We start from the raw sequence: 19,036 nt of genomic DNA, 5'->3' as shown, positions 1-19,036 counted from the left end.
TTTCTGGTTGAAGAGGTTTACGTAGGGTCGTTGGGGTAGGCCTTTTGGAAGAAGTTGGTTTTCAGTGATTTCCTGAAGTTCAGGTGGTCATGGATTGTTTTCACAGCTTTTAGGAGGCCCATTCCATAGTTGTGCGCTTATGTAGGAGAAGCCGGGTGCGTAAGTTGTTTTGTATTTCAGTCCTTTGCAATTTGGGTAGTGTAGGTTTAGGTTACACAAAAGGCCTCCAAAATCACAGACAGCTTCAACTGTTCTTCTTTGGCTGATCTTAGGGCTGCAAATATGGGCTAAACCTATTTGCCAGATATAATGGTTGACCTCTAAATAGGGCACAGTACACCAGGCGGAGAACTGTATTCAGTTTTGGAGGCCATCTCTTGCTGTGGATCATAGGCGCCCACTTCAACACCTCCCTCTCACTGCCACTGCTGTTGCTTCTTCCGAACAGCAGCGGCGGTGGCGGCAGCAGCAAAACAAGAAGTAGGCGAAGGGCTGCAGGCCTTAGGCTTGCGCTGTTGACCCTGCCCCCCCTCCTGTTCCGGGACAGATGACTGAACTGTGGCATAAGTACTGGAATCTCTCTATATAAAACGCACCTCCAACATTCTAATGAAGCCTCAAGTTTCCCAACATTCTAAATGTGTCATGGTGTAGATTGCTTTTTCACCATGAGTGTCTGCCTCGCCCTCGCGTCACAACGTGACCCCTTGGGATCTCCTGCTTCTTTTCCAAAACACCTTGACGGAGGGGGGGCCCCTGCCGCACACTCTCATTCTTTCTCACACACACACTCTCACACAGACAGCCTCAAACTATGTCACACACACCCACACTCGCACATTCACTCCGTCTCTCTCTCTCACACAGTCACTCTCACACACACTCTCTCAAACATACACACTCCACTGAAACCCTTGCTAGCACCCGTTTCATTGGTCTCAGAAACGGGCCTTTTTTACTAGTAAGAAATATTTTATGCTTTATCCGTTACTTGGGAACAGCACTGTGCAAGTCTCTCCCACATCTCTCAAACAGTTCAGGGTCCATCTAAAATTTTTAAGTGAAAATTGTACATGTTGCATACTAGGACCCTAAGTGAACAACTAAATACAGAATTTTAAGAGAGCTATGCATTTTTTATGAAACTTATAATGTCGTCAATTGCTATTTTTCCAGCTGGAAAATGCAAATATCCTTTGTTGAAGAAGGAAACTATCCCATGGAAGCCATCTTTGACATGGTACCAGGTCACCTGAACACCATTGTCTTCCAGCCTCTTCTTGTAGAGCAATCCATCATCCCTCAGCACATCAAATTCGCAGGTCAAAATGTAGGCCTTTGGCAGACAGCGAACTGTGCTGTCTTCAGCTAAAAGTGGGGAAAAAGAAGGCTCAAAACATTTTTGCACCTCCTCATAGACCTCGTCTATATGTGACGTGAACACCTGAGGTTTGAACCCTCTTCTTCTGAACTCCTCGGGGATATTGTCAGGGCTCAGCCATTTTCTGAACTTCAGTCTCATGTCAGCAGGTACGTGCTTACCTTCTAGCACCTCGTCCATTACTGACATATCACCGTGTAGGTAATTCAAAACGTAGAAGGCAACACGTTCCCGGTAGAGGATCGGAACTGAGTGGTTCTGCTGAAACGAGGGCAAATTGAGGTCCACCATCTGGAGAGCTGGGTAGATCAGGACCTGAGCGCAAAGCTTGGGGAGGTCGGTTCTGCTCACCAGTGATTGGCAAACAGCGGCTGTGAGGTTACCTCCAGCACTGTCCCCACCAAGTATAACAGAGGCAGGATCGACACCATAGTCTGCAGCCATCTTTAGAAAGTGCACCGTGGCATGGAGACAGTCCTCAAAAGGGATGGGATACCTATACTCAGGAGACAAGCGATACCTAAAGCATTAAAGAAAGGAGTATTAGGAAAAGAGTGACAATTACAGCACAATTTCATTCTGACATTCCTCGCATTATCTCCCAGATTCTATACAGTGCGGCTTCAGCTGTGCATGTAAATCTGAACATATTCTGATTTGCGCTTGCAACTCAACTGGTAAGCAAGCCAATCAGCAACGATAATGTTAACAAGCAATTATCGGCACTGATAGGCACCAATTACAATTTACACGCACTACTCGCTAAGCGTATTCTATAAAGTAGTTCGCGTAAATTCTACTGCGAGGATCTTAAAAGGGGGTTTGGCCATGGGAGGAGCATGGGCGGGACATGGGCATTCCTAAAGTGTTATAAAATAAGCCGTTCCGTGCTTAAAGATACGGGTGCGCACTTACACCAGGTTTTCTTTGGCATGAATAACTGCACCTAAATTCTAGTCATTTGGACTGCATTACGCATATTCTATAAACCACGCCTAAAGTTAGGCACGGTTTACAGAATACGCATAGTCGCGTTTTTCATCCACGACAATTTTTTTTGGGTGCTAAATATAGAATCTGGTCCTATACGTCTTTAACACCATCTTTTTTTATTTTCCTTATCTCTCCCTCTCTCTGGACCTGCTTGGTGGGCAAGGATCAAGCTTTTGTTGACCCAAGCAAAAGACGTATGGCTCTTTTTCAAAAGCAATACCAGAAAAAAATGTGTGTGTGGGGGGGGGGGGGGGGGGGGGGAACAATTAGGGAATAAGCCTAAAAACCAAAGAAAAATACCCTAAATAGAAAAGAATCGCGATGGCAGATAAGGGTCAAATGGCCCACCCAGCAGTGCCGTAGTGAGGGCTAATGGCACCCGGGGCGGGTCGCCGCTGCGCACCCCCTCCCCCTGGGTGCAGCACGGCGCGACCCCCCCTCTGCGGCGCACCCCCCCCCCGGACCGCATTCTTACCTGCGGGAGGGCCGATCCGCCCCGAGTGCACGTCACTCGGAGCTGCGTCGGCCCCGCTGGTTCCCTGCTCTCTCTGCCCCTGAACAGGAAGTAACCTGTTCCGGGGCAGAGAGAGCAGGGAACCAGCGGGGCCGGCACCCCCCCCCCCCCCCCGAGCGCGTGCACCCGGGGCGGCCCGCCCCACCCGCCCCCCCCCCCTTCCTACGCCACTGCCACCCAGTCTGCCCTTCCTCAGTAACCACTAAATCCTCCTTTTCCTAAGGGATCCCACGTACCTGTCCTACACTTTCTTAAATTCTGACAGAGTTGTCTCCACGACCTCCACCGGGAGGTCATTCCATGCTTCCACTACCCTTTCTGTGAAAGAGTATTTCCTTAGATTCTTCCTAAGCCTATTTTCACAAGGAGTGGCCTAGTGGTTAGGGTGGTGGACTTTGGTCCTGAGGAACTGAGTTGGATTCCCACTTCAGGCACAGGCAGCTCCTTGTGACTCTGGGCAAGTCACTTAACCCTCCATTGCCCCATGTAAGCCGCAGTGAGCCTGCCATGAGTGGGAAAGCGCAGGGTACAAATGTAACAAAAATAAAATAGATACTATTGGAGATTCTACATGGAATGTTGCTAGCATGTAGAAGGCTGCGCAGGCTTCTGTTTCTGTGAGTCTGACGTCCTGCACGTACGTGCAGGACGTCAGACTCACAGAAGCAGAAGCCTGTGCGGCCACATTAGTGATCTGCAAGGGCCGACTTCTACATGGAATGTTGCTAGTGGAATAGCAACATTCCATGTAGAATCTCAAATAGTAGCAACAGTGGAGGAGTGGCCTAGTGGTTAGGGTGGTGGACTTTGGTCCAGAGGAACTGAGTTCGATTCCCTGCACAGGCAGCTCCTTGTGACTCTGGGCAAGTCACTTAACCCTCCATTGCCCCATGTAAGCCGCATTGAGCCTGCCATGAGTGGGAAAGCGCAGGGTACAAATGTAACAAAAATAAAACAGATACTATTGGAGATTCTACATGGAATGTTGCTACTATTGGAGATTCTAAATGGAATGTTGCTATTCCACTAGCAACATTCCATGTAGAATCTCAAATAGCAACAGTGGAGGAGTGGCCAAGTGGTTAGGGTGGTGGACTTTGGTCCTGGGGAACTGAGGAACTGAGTTCGATTCCCGGCACAGACAGCTCCTTGTGACTCTGGGCAAGTCACTTAACCCTCCATTGCCCCACGTAAGCCGCATTGAGCCTGCCATGAGTGGGAAAGCGCGGGGTACAAATGTAACAAAAAGAAATAAATTATCTTCATCCTATGCCCCTTCATTCCAGAGTTTTCCTTCATTTGGAAAAGGTTCACCTCCTGTACATTAATGCCACTGAGGTATCTGCAAAAACAGTGCATAGCTACCTCTAAATAACCCCATGTCCACTAGGGTTTCTGCCTCATTTCTGTTTCAGACTCTGGGGGTCAATTGTTCATAGCATTAACCTGATCATTTTCTCCTTTTTTATATAATTCTGTTTTGTTTAAATATTATCTTTATCACAATATTATGTTTTTTTTGTCTTTAACATAATATGTACCTTAGTATAAGGTTTGCTCATTTGCAAATTTATAAAATTAATTTAAAAATGTTTTAAAATGCCACCGAGGTATTTAAACGTCTCTATCATATCTCCTCTCTCCCGCCTCATAAGCCTGTCCCTATATGTTGAAATACTGGATATAATAATTGGAAAAGATATATTTAAGGATTGATGAGGATTGCGCTACGCCCCTTTTCAGACATATGCTAGGCTCATTTAGCCTTATTAGGGGAAGGTGCGCTGATCTGATAGATCCGTATATATAAAAATACTATGATTTCTGAACCCAGTGGATTGTTATTGATAAATGTATGTTGGAAAATGGATTGAAGCAGAGCGTTTATTTAATGGCTATACTGTGAGCTCCCTTCAAGATAAATGATTTGGTGCTTACTGCCTATATGTTTTATGACAGAGACCATTTACCAATTTGGCAGCCGCCCTCTGGACCAACTCCATCCTGTTTATATCTTTCCGTAGGCGCGGTCTCCAGAACTGCACGCAGTACTCTAAACGGGGCCTCACCAGAGACTTACAGAAGGGCTCCATCACCTCTTTCTTCTTGCTGGTCATCCTTCTGGCTTTGACCGTCGCCTTTTCTACCTGCTTGGCCACCTTAACGTCTTCGGACACAATCACCGCCAAGTCCCGCTCTTCTTAAATTTTACCATTTAATATATGCATTAAAGTTTTAAAAGATAGTCTGCTCATAACTGTGTGGCTCCAGGAGAAAAACAAAACAAACTTTCAAGCCTCCTCGGGTAGGAATCCTCACTCACCTCCCAAAAATTTGCCCTCGCCTAAATTTACGCGTGGAAACCCCTTATTCTATAACTGTGCACATAACTTGAAACCGTGTCTACGCTCTGCCCCGAAACACCCATGACCCTCCCATTTCTGTGCCCCTTTTCTGGGACGCGTGTAAAATTTAGGTGTGGATCACGTGCCTAAATTTACGCGCGTACATGTTAACTGATTTCAATTGGCACCAATAATTGCTTGTTAGAAAGCCAATTATTGCCACTAATTGGCTCGTTGTTCAATTAATTTGAGCGTGCAATTTTTGGTGACTTTATAGAATTAGAGGGTTATGAGCGTAACAATAGTAAAATGATCAAATATATGCATAAGTACAAATAATAAGATAAACGGAGTTGGTCAGCTATTGCTCATTTTGTTGGAAAAATTTATTTCACCCTGTCTGAATCCTCTACCCCACACAAAACTGGTCCAGGCAATGTTAAGATTTTTCCTTGACAGCCCTTAACATAATTGCTTAAGGGTGTGCTTAAGCAGTGTGCAAGCTGAAAAACCACTTTAGAATTTATTCTGACTGATTTTAGGGAGCAGATGCTCTGCTTCAGGGCCGCCGAGAGGGGGGAACGGGGGGGGGGGGGGGGGGGGAAGATTCCCTGGGCACAGCCTCCAAGGGGGGCCCGGTTCCAGCCAGGCTTCCGGAGGCAGGCAGAAGGTTCTGCTCCCTCGGTCTCTTTCTCTCTCTCTTGCTCCTGTGTGTCAGGACCAATGGTGTACCAAGGGTGGGGTGGTGGGGGCAGTCCAGGTGCATGCTGCAAGGGGGTGCACGCTTCTGGGTTAGAAGGAGGCAGCATGTATGATTCGCTACCGCTGCTGCTGAGTGCTGAGACGGAGGGAGGTAGATCCTGCGATCGTGGCGGCGGTGGGCAGCGTTTGGGAAGCGCTGCCGTGAGAGTGAGGGAGGCAGATGCGGGAACGGAGCTCAGCCTGCTCCCTCCGCTCCGCTGCCTCCACTGCTGGGTGGGCCTGAACCAAAACTGGGTGGGCCTGGGCCCAACCAGGCCCACCCGTGGCTACGCCCCTGTATACACCGTATTGGCCTTGAAGAAGCCAACCAGATGATCAATGTGGAATAATGAATTAGACGAGTAATATCTGGGGATAATCAGGTTAATACCACTTTTTTTTCCTCTGTTTACTGTTTAATTGATCTCCTTGTCTTGTTTCACTCTCCCTATTTAGTGGTCTAAGGAAGAGAATAGAATTACCTGGCTGAAATAATTCCTATATATTACTTTCTCTGTATTTCTGGCAAGTTGTTTTATCGCTTGTAAAAATTTAAATGGTTATAAAAAAAAACAACAAAAAAAAAAACTTCTGGCTCAGAGATGGACCGGGAGGAAGTACAACTTACCCAACAGACACAACGACCGATTCCGATTCTTTTGATAGGTAACGGCACAAGCTGTCATAGGAATCTGGATTTAAAAAAATACAGTACACAGACCCGGATAGATTTTCAGAGATTTGACATGAGAAATTACACAATCTTTTTGCATTATTACCGGTATCTATGGTTTTTAGGTAGCACCATGTTAAACTGGGACCCTATGCAATTCACAGCAAACACTGATGAACAGTACAGGATGTTCGAAGCAGCAAGAGTTTGTCCATTATGAGGCAGTTATGTGGCTCATTTGCATACATTTGCATAATAAATGGAAAATTCTGAAAATGACCTGAAAACGAACCAAAAATATTTTTCACACACATCCCTAATATCTCAAAAGAGGGAACAGGAATATCGTCCATGGACTCCAACAACCTAAATGCCTTCCAGGATCTTCAGCTAGCAGAGTTGACGTTCTAATCCATCAGGGGACAAATGCCCTGACCCAAAACAGCATCGCTGTAACAGAGAGAGCAGTCCTTCTCTGTTAAACTGTACAGCGCTGCGTAACCCTAGTAGCGCTCTAGAAATGTTAAGTAGTAGTACTTTCCAGAAGCTTGGGGAGGGGCTACACTCCTTGGTAAGGATTGCAGCTTTTTCAGAAGTTCTACCTGCCTATGGAAAGAGAAGAAAGGCTGGGAGGGAATCGACAAACATAAAAAGATCTAAACAAATCAGAAGAATTTAACATCAATAAACACAAGAACGATGCACTTAGGGAGCAGAAATTCTAAAGGAACAGTATTCATTAGGGAGCAACAGGCTGACATGCACAGAGCAGGAGATGGACCTCAGAGCAGGGGCGTAGCCAGACACCCAATTCTGGGTGGGCCTAGACCCAACATGGGTGTGCAGAAGAACTCTGCCCTTTCCCACAAGTGATTTAGTCTCTCCTTCTCTCGCCTGCATACCATATGGTCTCTCAAATATCCCCCCTCCCCCTCATATTTTTTAAGTAGCAGATTTTCACCAGCAGCGACCAGCAACTAATACACACTGCTCATGTTGGCCCCACAGCCTTCCCTCTGATGCAACTTCCTGTTTACACATAGGCAGGAATATATCAGAGGGAAGGCTGTAGGGCCAGTGTCAACAGTATGTATCAGTCGCTGCTTGCTGCAGGTGAAGATCTGCTATTTATAAGGTATGTAGGAAGGACAGTTGTTGGGAGTTTTTGGCTGATGGGGCTTGGGGATCCCTGTCAGCCACATCACAGGTGTGCTGCTAGTGGGTGGGCCTGAGCCCAAAGTGGGTGGGCCTGTGCCCACCCGGGCCCACCCTTGGCTACGCCACTGCCTCAGAGTGAAGGTATCTGAAAAACAACGTGAAAAGGCAATGGCCAAAGCCAGAAGGACGACAGGCTGCATAGAGAGAGGCATTACCAACAGAAAGGAGACGGTTGTTCTTATGCACAGGGCATTGGTAAGACCTCAATTTCAGTTTTGGAGGCTGTATCTTGCAATATATAAAAGACTTGCACTATTTCAGAGGAAAGCAACCAAAATAGTGTTGGGATCTGTGCCAGAAGACATAAAAGAGCTACAGAACTAGAGGACATGAAATAAAGGGTAGTGAATGCCTGGAATGCCCTCCCAACGGAGGTGGTAGGAGCAAAATTGGTGATGGAATTCAAAAAGGCATGGGACAAACCAGGGGCATAGCCAGACCTTACGGTGAGAGGGGGCCAGAGCACGAGGTTGGGGACAAATGTCGAGTGCCGCCCCGCCGCCACCCCCCCCCCCCCCACTGCCACACCTCGCTTCGCCTCACCTCCCCCGCCACGCGCTTTCTCGCACCCCCCCTCGCCTCGCAAATACCTTTGCTGGCGGGGGTCCCCAACCCCCGCCAGCCGAAGCCTTCTTCAGCGCCATCTCCGGCGCAGCTGCGTTCCTGTCCTGCTCTTCTTGCTCCTCCTGTCCTGTGCACGCTGACGCGCCTTCTCAGTTTCGCGTAAAGGAGCGTCAGCGTGCACAGGACAGGAGGAGCAAGAAGAGCAGGGCAGGAACGCAGCTGCGCCAGAGACGGCGCTGAAGAAAGCTTCGGTTGGCGGGGGTTGGGGACCCCTGCCAGCCACACCAGGGGCCCGGACATAATTTGCGGGGGCCCAGGCCCCTGTGGCCCCCCGTAGCTACGCCCCTGGGACAAACACAAAAACATGCAATGAAGCATAGAGCATTTTTGCTCAAAGCAAAACATAAATAACTCATACTTCAAAAAACCAAAGAGGAGAGAACCTGCACCAAGCGGCAGCTCCAACCCTGGCCACCTTACTGGGCAGACCTGAGGGGCTGCACTGGTCTTTATCTGCCCTCATTTACTATGGAGCTAAGATGCTCTTCCCAATTCTGCCTTTTGAGAGAGAATATTTCTACTTTCTGAACTGCCTTTACCTCCGGTTATAACTGGCAATTAACCTGAAAGTGACTGCGACTGAAGCAGGGGTTAGGGTGAGAAGTAGTAAATGGGGGTCTACGGTAGGGGGTCCATCAAGCCCAGTATCCAACAGTGGCCAATCTAGTCACAAGTACCTGGCAAGATCCCAAAACAGTACAATATATTTTACGCTGCTTGTCCCAGAAATAAGCAGTGGATTTTCCCCAAGTCCGTTTTGATAATGGCTTATGGACTTTTCTTTTAGGAAGCAATCCAAATCTTTAAAAAAAAAACCCTGCTAAGCTAACTGCTTTTACCACATTCTCTGGCAACGAATTCCAGAGCCTAGAGCTGAACATAGAGTTAATCCAGCCCTGATGCTGAATCTTGACAGCTAATATGTAATATTCACATTCCAGCAAATATTCAGAGTGATTTGACCAGCTCTGCCCATCCCAGTAGCTGATATTCAGGGGCATTTAACTCTCCACATAGTGCTGTGGCGGTCCAGGGTGGCGTCTGGATGGATTCGATAGTTAACCAGGCCCTGCCGATATCTAGATAACTATCTGTCAACGTACGACTGCACAAACAGCTGTCCTATGGCTCGATAGTTATTCAAATTCTGACACTGAATATCAGTTGGCACCTAGATACCCAAGACCCAGATTTCAACACCAGCGCCCTGATTAAGACCCTTCTCCTCCACTGCTAACTCCAGACTCCGTTCCTTTTATCTTGCTGCACCTTATGCCTGGAATAGACTTCCTGAGCCGGTACGTCAAGCTCCGTCTCTGGCCGTCTTCAAATCTAAGCTAAAAGCCCACCTTTTTTATGCTGCTTTTAACTCCTAACCCTTATTCACTTGTTCAGAACCCTTATTTTATCATCTTCACTTTAATATTCCCTTATCTCTTGTTTGTCCTGTTTGTCTGTCCTAATTAGATTGTAAGCTCTGTCGAGCAGGGACTGTCTCTTCATGTTCAAGTGTACAGCGCTGCGTACGTCTAGTAGCGCTATAGAAATGATAAGTAGTAGTAGTAGTCTTTAGGATTCTGGAATCTTGCTACTCTTTCGAATTCTGCACGGAATCCTGCTACTCTTTGGGATTCCGGAATCTTGCTACTCTTTGTCCTTATCCCTTATTTGTCCTGTTTGTCCTAATTAGATTGTAATCTCTGTTGAGCAGGGACTGTCTCTTCATGTTCAAGTGTACAGCGCTGCGTACATCTAGTAGCGCTATAGAAATGATAAGTAGTAGTAGTAGTCTTTGGGATTCCAGAATCTTGCTGCTCTTTCAGATTCCGCACAGAATGTTGCTACAGTGGGATTCCAGAATCTTGCTACTCTTTGTCTTTATCCCTTATTTGTCCTGTTTGTCCTAATTAGATTGTAATCTCTGTTGAGCAGGGACTGTCTCTTCATGTTCAAGTGTACAGCGCTGCGTATGTCTTGTAGTGCTATAGAAATGCTAAGTAGTAGTAGTAGTAATAGTAGTAAATTAATTCAGCCCATGGTGGTCAACATACAATGAACGCTGTAGGTGAATATCTACCCCATTATCTTCAGTGTAAAATCTTTGAGAGGTCCTTTTACTAAGGCGTGCTGAAAAACGGCCTGCTTTGTATGCACAGGTTTTGGACACACGCAGATCCATTTTTCAGCATACTTGTAAAAAAAAATGCCTTTATTAAAAAATTTTGCCGAAAAAGGACGGGCGGCAAAATCAAAATTGGCGCGCCTCCATTTTGGGTCTGAGACCTTACCACCAGCCATTGACTTAGCGGTAAGGTCTCACGCATTAAAAGGGCAGTAATGACCTACGCGTGAACAATGCCAATTGAAGCGCGTCCACCATGCGCATCAAAAAATATTCGGACATGCGTAGCAGACGCATGTCAAAAATGAAATTACCACAAGGGCCATGCGGTAGTCAGACGGTAACTCCAAATTGGCATGCGTTGGGCACGTGTAGATGCCTTCCCGGCCTAGTGAAAGGGCCCCTGACACTCCTAATGTTTAATCATAGCAGAGGAGTGGCCTAGTGGTTAGAGCACCGGTCTTGAAATCCAGAGGTGGCCGGTTCAAATCCCACTGCTGCTCCTTGTGATCTTGGGCAAGTCACTTAACCCTCCATTGCCTCAGGTACAAAACTTAGATTGTGAGCTCTCCTGGGACAGAGAAACATCCAGAGTACCTGAATGTAACTCACCTTGAGCTACTACTGAAAAAGGGGTGAGCAAAATCTAAATAAATAAATATATGGAATGTTGCTACTATTTGAGATTCTATATGGAATGTAGATATTATCTGAGATTCTACATGGAATGTTGCTAGTGGAGGAGTGGCCTAGTGGTTAGAGCACCGGTCTTGAAATCCAGAGGTGGCCAGTTCAAATCCCCTGCTGCTCCTTGTGATCTACTACTATTAGCATTTATATAGCGCTACCAGATGCATGCAGCGCTGAACAATTGAGCTATCTTGGGCAAGTCACTTAACCCTCCATTGCCTCAGGTACAAACTTAGATTGTGAGCCCTCCTGGGACAGAGAAATATCCAGTGTACCTGAATGTAACTCACCTTGAGCTACTACTGAAAAAGGTGTGAGCAAAATCTAAATAAATAAGATTCTGGAATCTTAAAGAGGATTCCATGCAGAATCTCAAAGAGTAGCGACATTCCATGTAGAACCCCAAAGAATAGCAAGATTCTGGAGTGGAGGAGTGGCCTAGTGGTTAGAGCACCGGTCTTTCAATCCAGAGGTGGCCGGTTCAAATCCTACTGCTGCTCCTTGTAATCTTGGGCAAGTCACTTAGGGCCTCTTTTACTAAGGCAGGCTAGCGTTTTTAGCATGTGCTAATTTCTAGGGTGTGCTAAACGTTAGTGGCATCCATGACTTCGCTAATGTTTAGCACGCCCTAAATATTAGCACATTCTAAAAACGCTAGCGCGCTTTAGTGAAAGACCCCCTTAACCCTCCATTGCTTCAGGTACAAACTTAGGGCCCTGTTTACTGAGGCACATTAGCATTTTTAATGCGCCTACAACCGTGTAGGCGCCTATAGGGATATTGTAGGCACATACACGGTTAACGCGCGTACATGGTTAACGCACATTAAAAACGCTAACGTGCCTATAATGCGGCTTAGTAAACAGGGCCCTTAGATTGTGAGTCTTCCAGGGACAGAGAAAATCTCAGTGTACCTGAATGTAACTCACCTTGAGCTACTACTGAAAAAGGTGTGAGCAAAATCCAAATAAATCCAAACAATTTTACATTTAACATCTTACTTATGCTTCCGAACACGAAGCCTCCTCCGTGGAGGAAGACAACCCCTCTCCTCCCACCGGAAGATGGTGATTTCGGCTGATAAACTCTCACAGGAACATTGTCAAACGTCAGGTCCTTGATGAAGAGTTTAGGGTCCTCTCCTTCTTTCCCGACGAGCCACCGATCCCTGAAGCAACGAACGAAGACGACCTGACTGCAGACCCCAAGGTTTTCAACAATCTTCCCCTGGTTATACAGAAAAAAATCAGGCATATTACAAGTTCCCATCGCTGTTGTTATTTACAAGCATTTCGTGCATGGCAACGTTCAAATCACAAAGGGCATCCAATGGACCAGAGCAGTTGCTAAAGAAGAATTTAGGAAGAAATAAGTAACAAAATGTAGGGGAAAATATGCAGCAAGTTTTAACCAGGAAGGAGGAGTCTTACTTTTGGCAACTAAAGATCCCCATCATCTCAGCTTGTTTTAAGACCTTCCCATACAAGGTATAAATGCTGAACCAGGTAAACTGAAAGTACAATAAAGTCTTGATTATCTGACCTAAATGGGACTGACCCAGGGGCGCCTTACTATGTCAGTGCTGTCTCGCTTCCGCACACTACAGTCCCCCCCACCCACCACACACACACACCCTGAGCCAAAGTGGGCCCTCTCCGGTCCTACCTCGAAGGGCTCTGGTGGTCGCTACTGTGCCCGGCTCCACCGTGTTTTCAAAATGGCTGCCAAGACTTACCGCAGCAGTCTCTCGGGTCTCGGCAGCCATTTTTAAAACATGGCGGCACCGCCAGGCAGAGTAGCAGCAGCAGGCAGAAAAGAGTGGGATTCTTTCCTGACCCCACAAAGACCATTAGACCAGGGGCGTAGCTATGTGGCGCCACGGGGGCCTAGGCCCCCCGTAGATTTGGCCCTGGATCCCCCTGCCAATGACCCTCTCAACCCCCCCCCCCCCCCCGCTGCCAACCCGCCATCGCCGTCGCCTACCTTTGCTGGTGGGGGGCCCCAACCCCCGCCAGCCGAGGTCCTCTTCTTCCTTCGTTCCGTTTCTGAGCCTCAGACTCAGAAACAGAACGAAGGAAAAAGAGGACCTCAGCTGGTGGGGGTTGGGGTCTCCCGCCAGCAAAGGTAGGCGACGGCGGGGGAGGGTTGGCGGCGGGACGGAGGGTTGAGAGGGTCATAGGCAGGGGGAGTCAAAGTTGGTGGTGGTGGTGGCGGGGGGGTCGGCAATGGCAGGGTGGGTGACAGCGGCGCCAGGGGGGGGGGCTAAAATGTGCCCCCTCACCTTGGGCTCTGGACCCCCTCCCGCCGAAGTCTGGCTATGCCCCTGCATTAGAGCTCCAGGGTCCTTCAAGGTAGGACCAGGGAGAGTTGTAATGTGTGATAGCGGTAGGCAACTGGGCAATGCCTCTGGGCCCCCTAGAGCCTCTGAGCTCTCAGGCACTGCCCAGTTGCCCAAATGGTCAGTCCAACCCTGGACCAACCTGTTGATAAATGAAAAGTCAGATAATACGGTAACTGATAGTAACCCCTCAAACAATGCAGAATCAACGGTAGTAAAAGTAGGGTCCCGGGTTTGGAAAACAGATGTCACTGGGGGTCTGTCGGATATGCCGGATGGTCGGGTCAACAAAGATCGGATAAGCTAGCCTGTATTGTGTTCATGGTACAGACCACCTAGGACAGACTGTACAGGTTACTTTTCCGATATTCAGGTTCAAAGGACATAGGTTCCAAACAGGTTCACAGGTCAGGAACAGGGTAACCGGGGCCAAAACAAGACGGGGTACCTAGGTCCAGGGTATTTTCCCAGGTGTCATATTTCCTAGGGATCTGACCGCCAGCGTTTGGGGAAGGGGCACTGTGCCGTTTCACATGACCTGGGGCCAGAGGCCACAACACTTAGCTCCCAAGCTTAAAGTAACAATCTTGCGAGATTAGTGCGGTAATCTGGACACTGCGCAGCTGAACTGTACTAAAAATCGGTCAGTGCCACTTTGCGAAAATAAATCCCAGTTCTAGAAAAGTGAACGAGCTGCTCTCGGTTGGAAGGTACAAGCAGTGGCGTTCCTAGGGGGGTGGACACCCAGGGCAGCGCCCCGCCCCCCGGGTGCAGTGCCCCCGCGATGCAGCTTGGACCCCCCCAGGTGCATGCCGCTGAGGGGGGGGGGGGGTGCCGCAGTGTGCGCCTGCTGTGAGTTTACTAACTTTGCTCGTTCGCTGCAGCTCCCTCTGCCCCGGAACAGGAAGTAACCTGTTCCGGGGCAGAGGGAGCTGCAGCGAACGAGAGAAGTTAGCAAACTCTCGCAGCAGGCGCGCGCCGCGGCACCCCCCAGTGGCGTGCACCCGGGGCGGACCGCCCCCGCCGCCCCCCCCCCTTGGTACGCTACTGGGTACAAGAGCTGTGTATTGAGGGATTCGCCATTGGCCTTATAAAGAACAAGGGTCACTGTTAGTTTTGCTGCTAAGGCCAATGGCGAAGTTTCCCTGCTAACAAAACTGGCAACTGCAGGCTAGCAAATTAGAGATAAGCCCAAATACTGCAAACTACTCAGAGGGTTTCGTTGGGGAGAGGGGGAGGGGTTTGTTTGAACAGAGATCTGAAGTAGGGGCAGACATACCGATCTTTGTCCCAGAAATGCAGAAGAAAGACAAATACATGCTATACTGGGAAAGACCAAAGGTCCATCGAGCCCAGCATCCTGTTTCCAACAGTGGCCAATCCAGGTCACAAATACCCGGCAAGATCCCAAAAAAGTTCAAAACATTTTATACTGCTTATCCCAGAAATAGTGAATTTTCCCCCAAGTCCATTTAATAACGGTCTATGGACTTTTCCTTTAGGAAGCCGGCCAAACCTTTTTTAAACTCTGCTAAGCTAACCGCCTTTACCACATTCTCTGGCAACGAACTCCAGAGTTTAATTACACGTTGAGTGATGAAAATTTTTCTCCGATTCATTTTAAATGTACTACATTGAGGCCTTTAAATACTTAGGAATTCAACTTACTAAAGACCCTAGACAACTTGGGGAGGCAAACATTGCGCACTTACTAACTAGTACCAGAGAGACTCTTAGGAGATGGGAAGGGTTACCATTGTCTTTGATGGGACGCATTGCATTGTTTAATATGGTGCTGTTCCCTAAATGGTTATATTTCCTGCAAACAATACCGATTTACCTTAAACAAAAAGACGTAAATGCATTACATAGTATGCTTTCTAAGTTTTTCTGGGCTAAGAGACCTCAGATTAAGTTTGAGCATCTCATGGGGCAAGGGAGAGATGGGGGGTTTGGAGTCCCTGATATTAAACTTTATAATATAGCTTGCTTAATACGTCACTTGGGGGATTGGTACCAGCAAACAGAGGCATATACTCCGGTAACCATGGAAAAGGAGTTGTGCAGACCAAGGCACAGCTTTTATATGTTACATGCAAGGGGGAAAGAACTGGAGGCACATGTTAGATCTAGCGTTTTGATAGGACCATTGAGGGCGCTATGGAGGGATCTGGCGAAGATTTGGGCCTTTGATGGTGGGTGTAGTAGACTTCTCCCCCTGCAAGGAAATGACGCCTTCCGTCCAGGCACTGAAAATCTTGGTTTGAGGGCATGGGGAGAGAAGGGGATAGTATTTTTACATCAGGTACTGGAGCCTTCTGGAGCAATCAAAAAGATGGAGGATCTTGGTTTAAACTCTACAGATTGGAGCTCAAGATTTGCATATGAGCAGGTGCGACACTATGTAGCGTCTTTGCCCAAGCTGACGCTAGGTGTTGATGTGGCCACCAAGCTGGAAGAGCTTTTAGAGGTTCCATCAGGAGATCCTGTTTCCATCTCCATGCTATATAAGCGTCTGTTAGTTATACGACCACAGAGAGATTTAAGAAAAGTGGCTGCTAGGTGGGCAGAAGACACTCAGTCGGAGGTCTCAACCCGGGACTTACTACGGGGGTTGAGAGGGGTGGGGAAATGGACTAGAAGTATGGAGTTTCGGGAATGTCAGTCTAGAGTAATTTACAGAGCATACACATCACAGTCACGTTTACACCGGATGGGATATTTAGAATCGGCTCAATGTAAGAGATGTGGGGCGTACCAAAGTGATTTTTACCATGCTTTTTGGCAATGCCCTGCAATCGAGGCTTTGTGGAAACGGATACTAAGGTTTTTGGAGAGAGTTGGAGGCTCCCGGATTAGGCGTTTGCCAAAAAGCATTTTGCTGGGTTGCCAAAGTCCGGTGGAGGGGGGAACAGTTTACCAAAATGCACTTGTCCATAAGGCATCTGTGGTTGGTATGAAGTGTATCCTGGTGAATTGGACATTGGAGAAAGCCCCCTCTTTTTGGCAGTGGCGTAATCGTTTGCATACATTACTTTTGCTGGAGCTTCAGGATGCTCTGCTTAATTTTAACACACAAAAACATTTCTATCTAATTTGGACAGATTATATCAATGTGATGTCCCCCAAGGCACGAAGTTACATTCTTAATAAACTCAGCGCGCTAAAGGGCCACACCTCAACAACTTGTGTCACTTAAGTAAGAATGTGATTAAAGAATTAGTGGGTTCATTGAACACTCAGGCAGAAGGGGATAGGGAGGGGGGAGGGGAGTTAATATAATATAATGTACCAGGTTTGGCTAAGAGAATACGTTGGGGTGGGGGGATGGGGGGTCATCAGAGCACAGGCTCCCCATCTTGAACCCCAGGAAGGGGGGCTAACCCGACCATCTGGGGACTGCAGGTCCAGTGTTGGATAAAATAAATCATGACTCTTGCAGCAGCAGAAGGGGAGTGGTCTCTGGTATGTTTCCGATAAGAGGTTATTCTTCAATTGGTTGTTTCTCCTTTATCTGTATGGTGAAGACGTGGGGGGAGGGAGGGAATGGGGGGGGGGGGGAGTTGGGAAGGTTACTACACAATGTAAAAATTTGATGACAGATAATGCTGTATCGTTTATTTGTATCAGATGTTCAGAACTTGAATTGTCTCACAAGTCATGTACATTATGGGTGTCATCAATAAAACTGTTGAAACATAAATGTACTACATTGTAGCTTCATCGCATGCCCCCTAGTCCTAGTATTTTTGGAAAGCGTGAACAGACGCTTCACACCTACCCGTTCAACTCCACTCATTATTTTATAGACCTCTATCATATCTCCCCTCATTGCTGGTTTAATTATGAATTGATAATGAGTGTGACTGTTGGGCAGACTGGATGGACCGTTCAGGTCTTAATTTGGCGCCATTCACTGTTACTAGAAGGTTGTTGGGGGGGGGGGGTTTCTTTCTTATAACTGGAGTACAAAATAATTTTAAAAATAAAGAATATTATTGACTTACACTAATGCAGGATTTATTTGTCGAGGTGCAGCAGAAGGCACAGAAACAAGAAACCCTTACAAGTGCTCAGATCTGCACTAGGGACAAAACTGGGCTGACATTCGACAAACTTCCTGAGGTCGTTTCGCTTGGAAACCCCCAGAGCTGTTCCAGTGGAATAAATATAACTAGACAAGGCAGAGAGAAACGACCGTGTGCTCTTTAAACGCACAAAGCTGATGATCTGACCCTGAGAAAAACGAATAGCCTCAGCCCGATCGCTTCTTCTGCAGAAGCTTTTTTCCCCCAGGACTGGTAAAACTCACCAGAACCGAGACGCCGATCAGCACGCAATGAAGAACTCGGAGTCTCCACGGGTGGGCAACGCCCGGGGGGATTTCAGAGTTTGAGAGCTCAAAGTAGATGACGCCGACTACCAGCAGAAAAGCCAGTCCGACGAGGGTGGCAACGAGAAAGACCAGCACAGCGATCCCCAGGCCCATTTTAACTTCCTGCTGCTAGTCACACTACAGCCCGACTGACTTTCAATGTCAATCACGTGTGTCCGACGAGAAAGGCAGTGCCAGTCACATGGCTGTAGTGGAACAGTGCAACCTGCCCGCAGCCTCACTTTGCACTAGCCCAGGGGTTCTCAACCCCGGGGCAAATCCAGGCAGCCACTCAGGTTTTCAGGGTAGCCACGAGGAATATGCATGAGATAGTGCGTGGAATTTTGCAAATCCATTCTCATGTATATTCATTGTGGGTGTCCTGAAAAACCTGGCTGGCTGGTTGTGTCCAGAGGACTGGGTTGAGAACCGCTGTCTGTTCGTGGTGGTGGGGGTCTCCCCTCCCCCACCTGGACTGGGTAGATTTTCTTTCCGGCTTGTCCTGTCTATACCTGCCCGTTGGAGTAGAGCTGAAAAAAGGGGGCATTGCACAGAGCCTGGGTAATAACAAAAAACGAATGTGATTGCAGGAAAGAAGTTGCTTTAATGGCTTCAGGTTATCAATAGAAATCAAACAAAATAAAACATGGAAAAGAAAATAAGATGATACCTTTTTTATTGGACATAACTTAATACATTTCTTGATTAGCTTTCGAAGGTCGCCCTTCTTCCTCAGATCGGAAATAAGCAAATGTGCTAGCTGACAGTGTATATAAGTGAAAACATTCAAGCATTACTATGACAGTCTGACAGGGTGGGAGGATGGGGGTGGGTAGGAGGTATGCATGGGGACATCAAAGCATATCATTAATATTCTAACAGGGTGGGTGTGGATAGGTGAGGGGAGGGTGATCAACAGAGACATACAGCTTTATGGTTTATAATGGGCTAGGAACCCCAGGTCCTTGTTAAGTCCTTTCTGTTGGGTGTTAAAATATTCAATCATTCTGACTTCAAAGGTC

At 47.5% G+C, this 19,036-nt stretch overlaps 1 protein-coding gene across 1 annotated transcript; it reads right to left on the bottom strand.

The window, feature by feature from the left end:
- Positions 1-902: 902 nt before the first annotated feature.
- On the bottom strand, positions 903-18,168 carry AADACL4 (arylacetamide deacetylase like 4). The gene is made up of 4 exons (XM_030222502.1): positions 17,952-18,168; positions 12,303-12,528; positions 6,603-6,666; positions 903-1,901 (listed from the first exon to the last, which is right to left on the bottom strand). Exons 1-4 carry the CDS (start codon positions 18,126-18,128, stop codon positions 1,127-1,129), a joined length of 1,242 nt encoding a protein of 413 aa, XP_030078362.1. The 5' UTR covers positions 18,129-18,168; the 3' UTR covers positions 903-1,126.
- Positions 18,169-19,036: the final 868 nt, after the last annotated feature.

The sequence above is a fragment of the Microcaecilia unicolor genome, chromosome 13 (genome assembly GCF_901765095.1).
Source record: "Microcaecilia unicolor chromosome 13, aMicUni1.1, whole genome shotgun sequence".
Lineage (NCBI taxonomy): Eukaryota > Metazoa > Chordata > Amphibia > Gymnophiona > Siphonopidae > Microcaecilia > Microcaecilia unicolor.
This window is presented reverse-complemented; position numbering and strand designations above follow the sequence as displayed.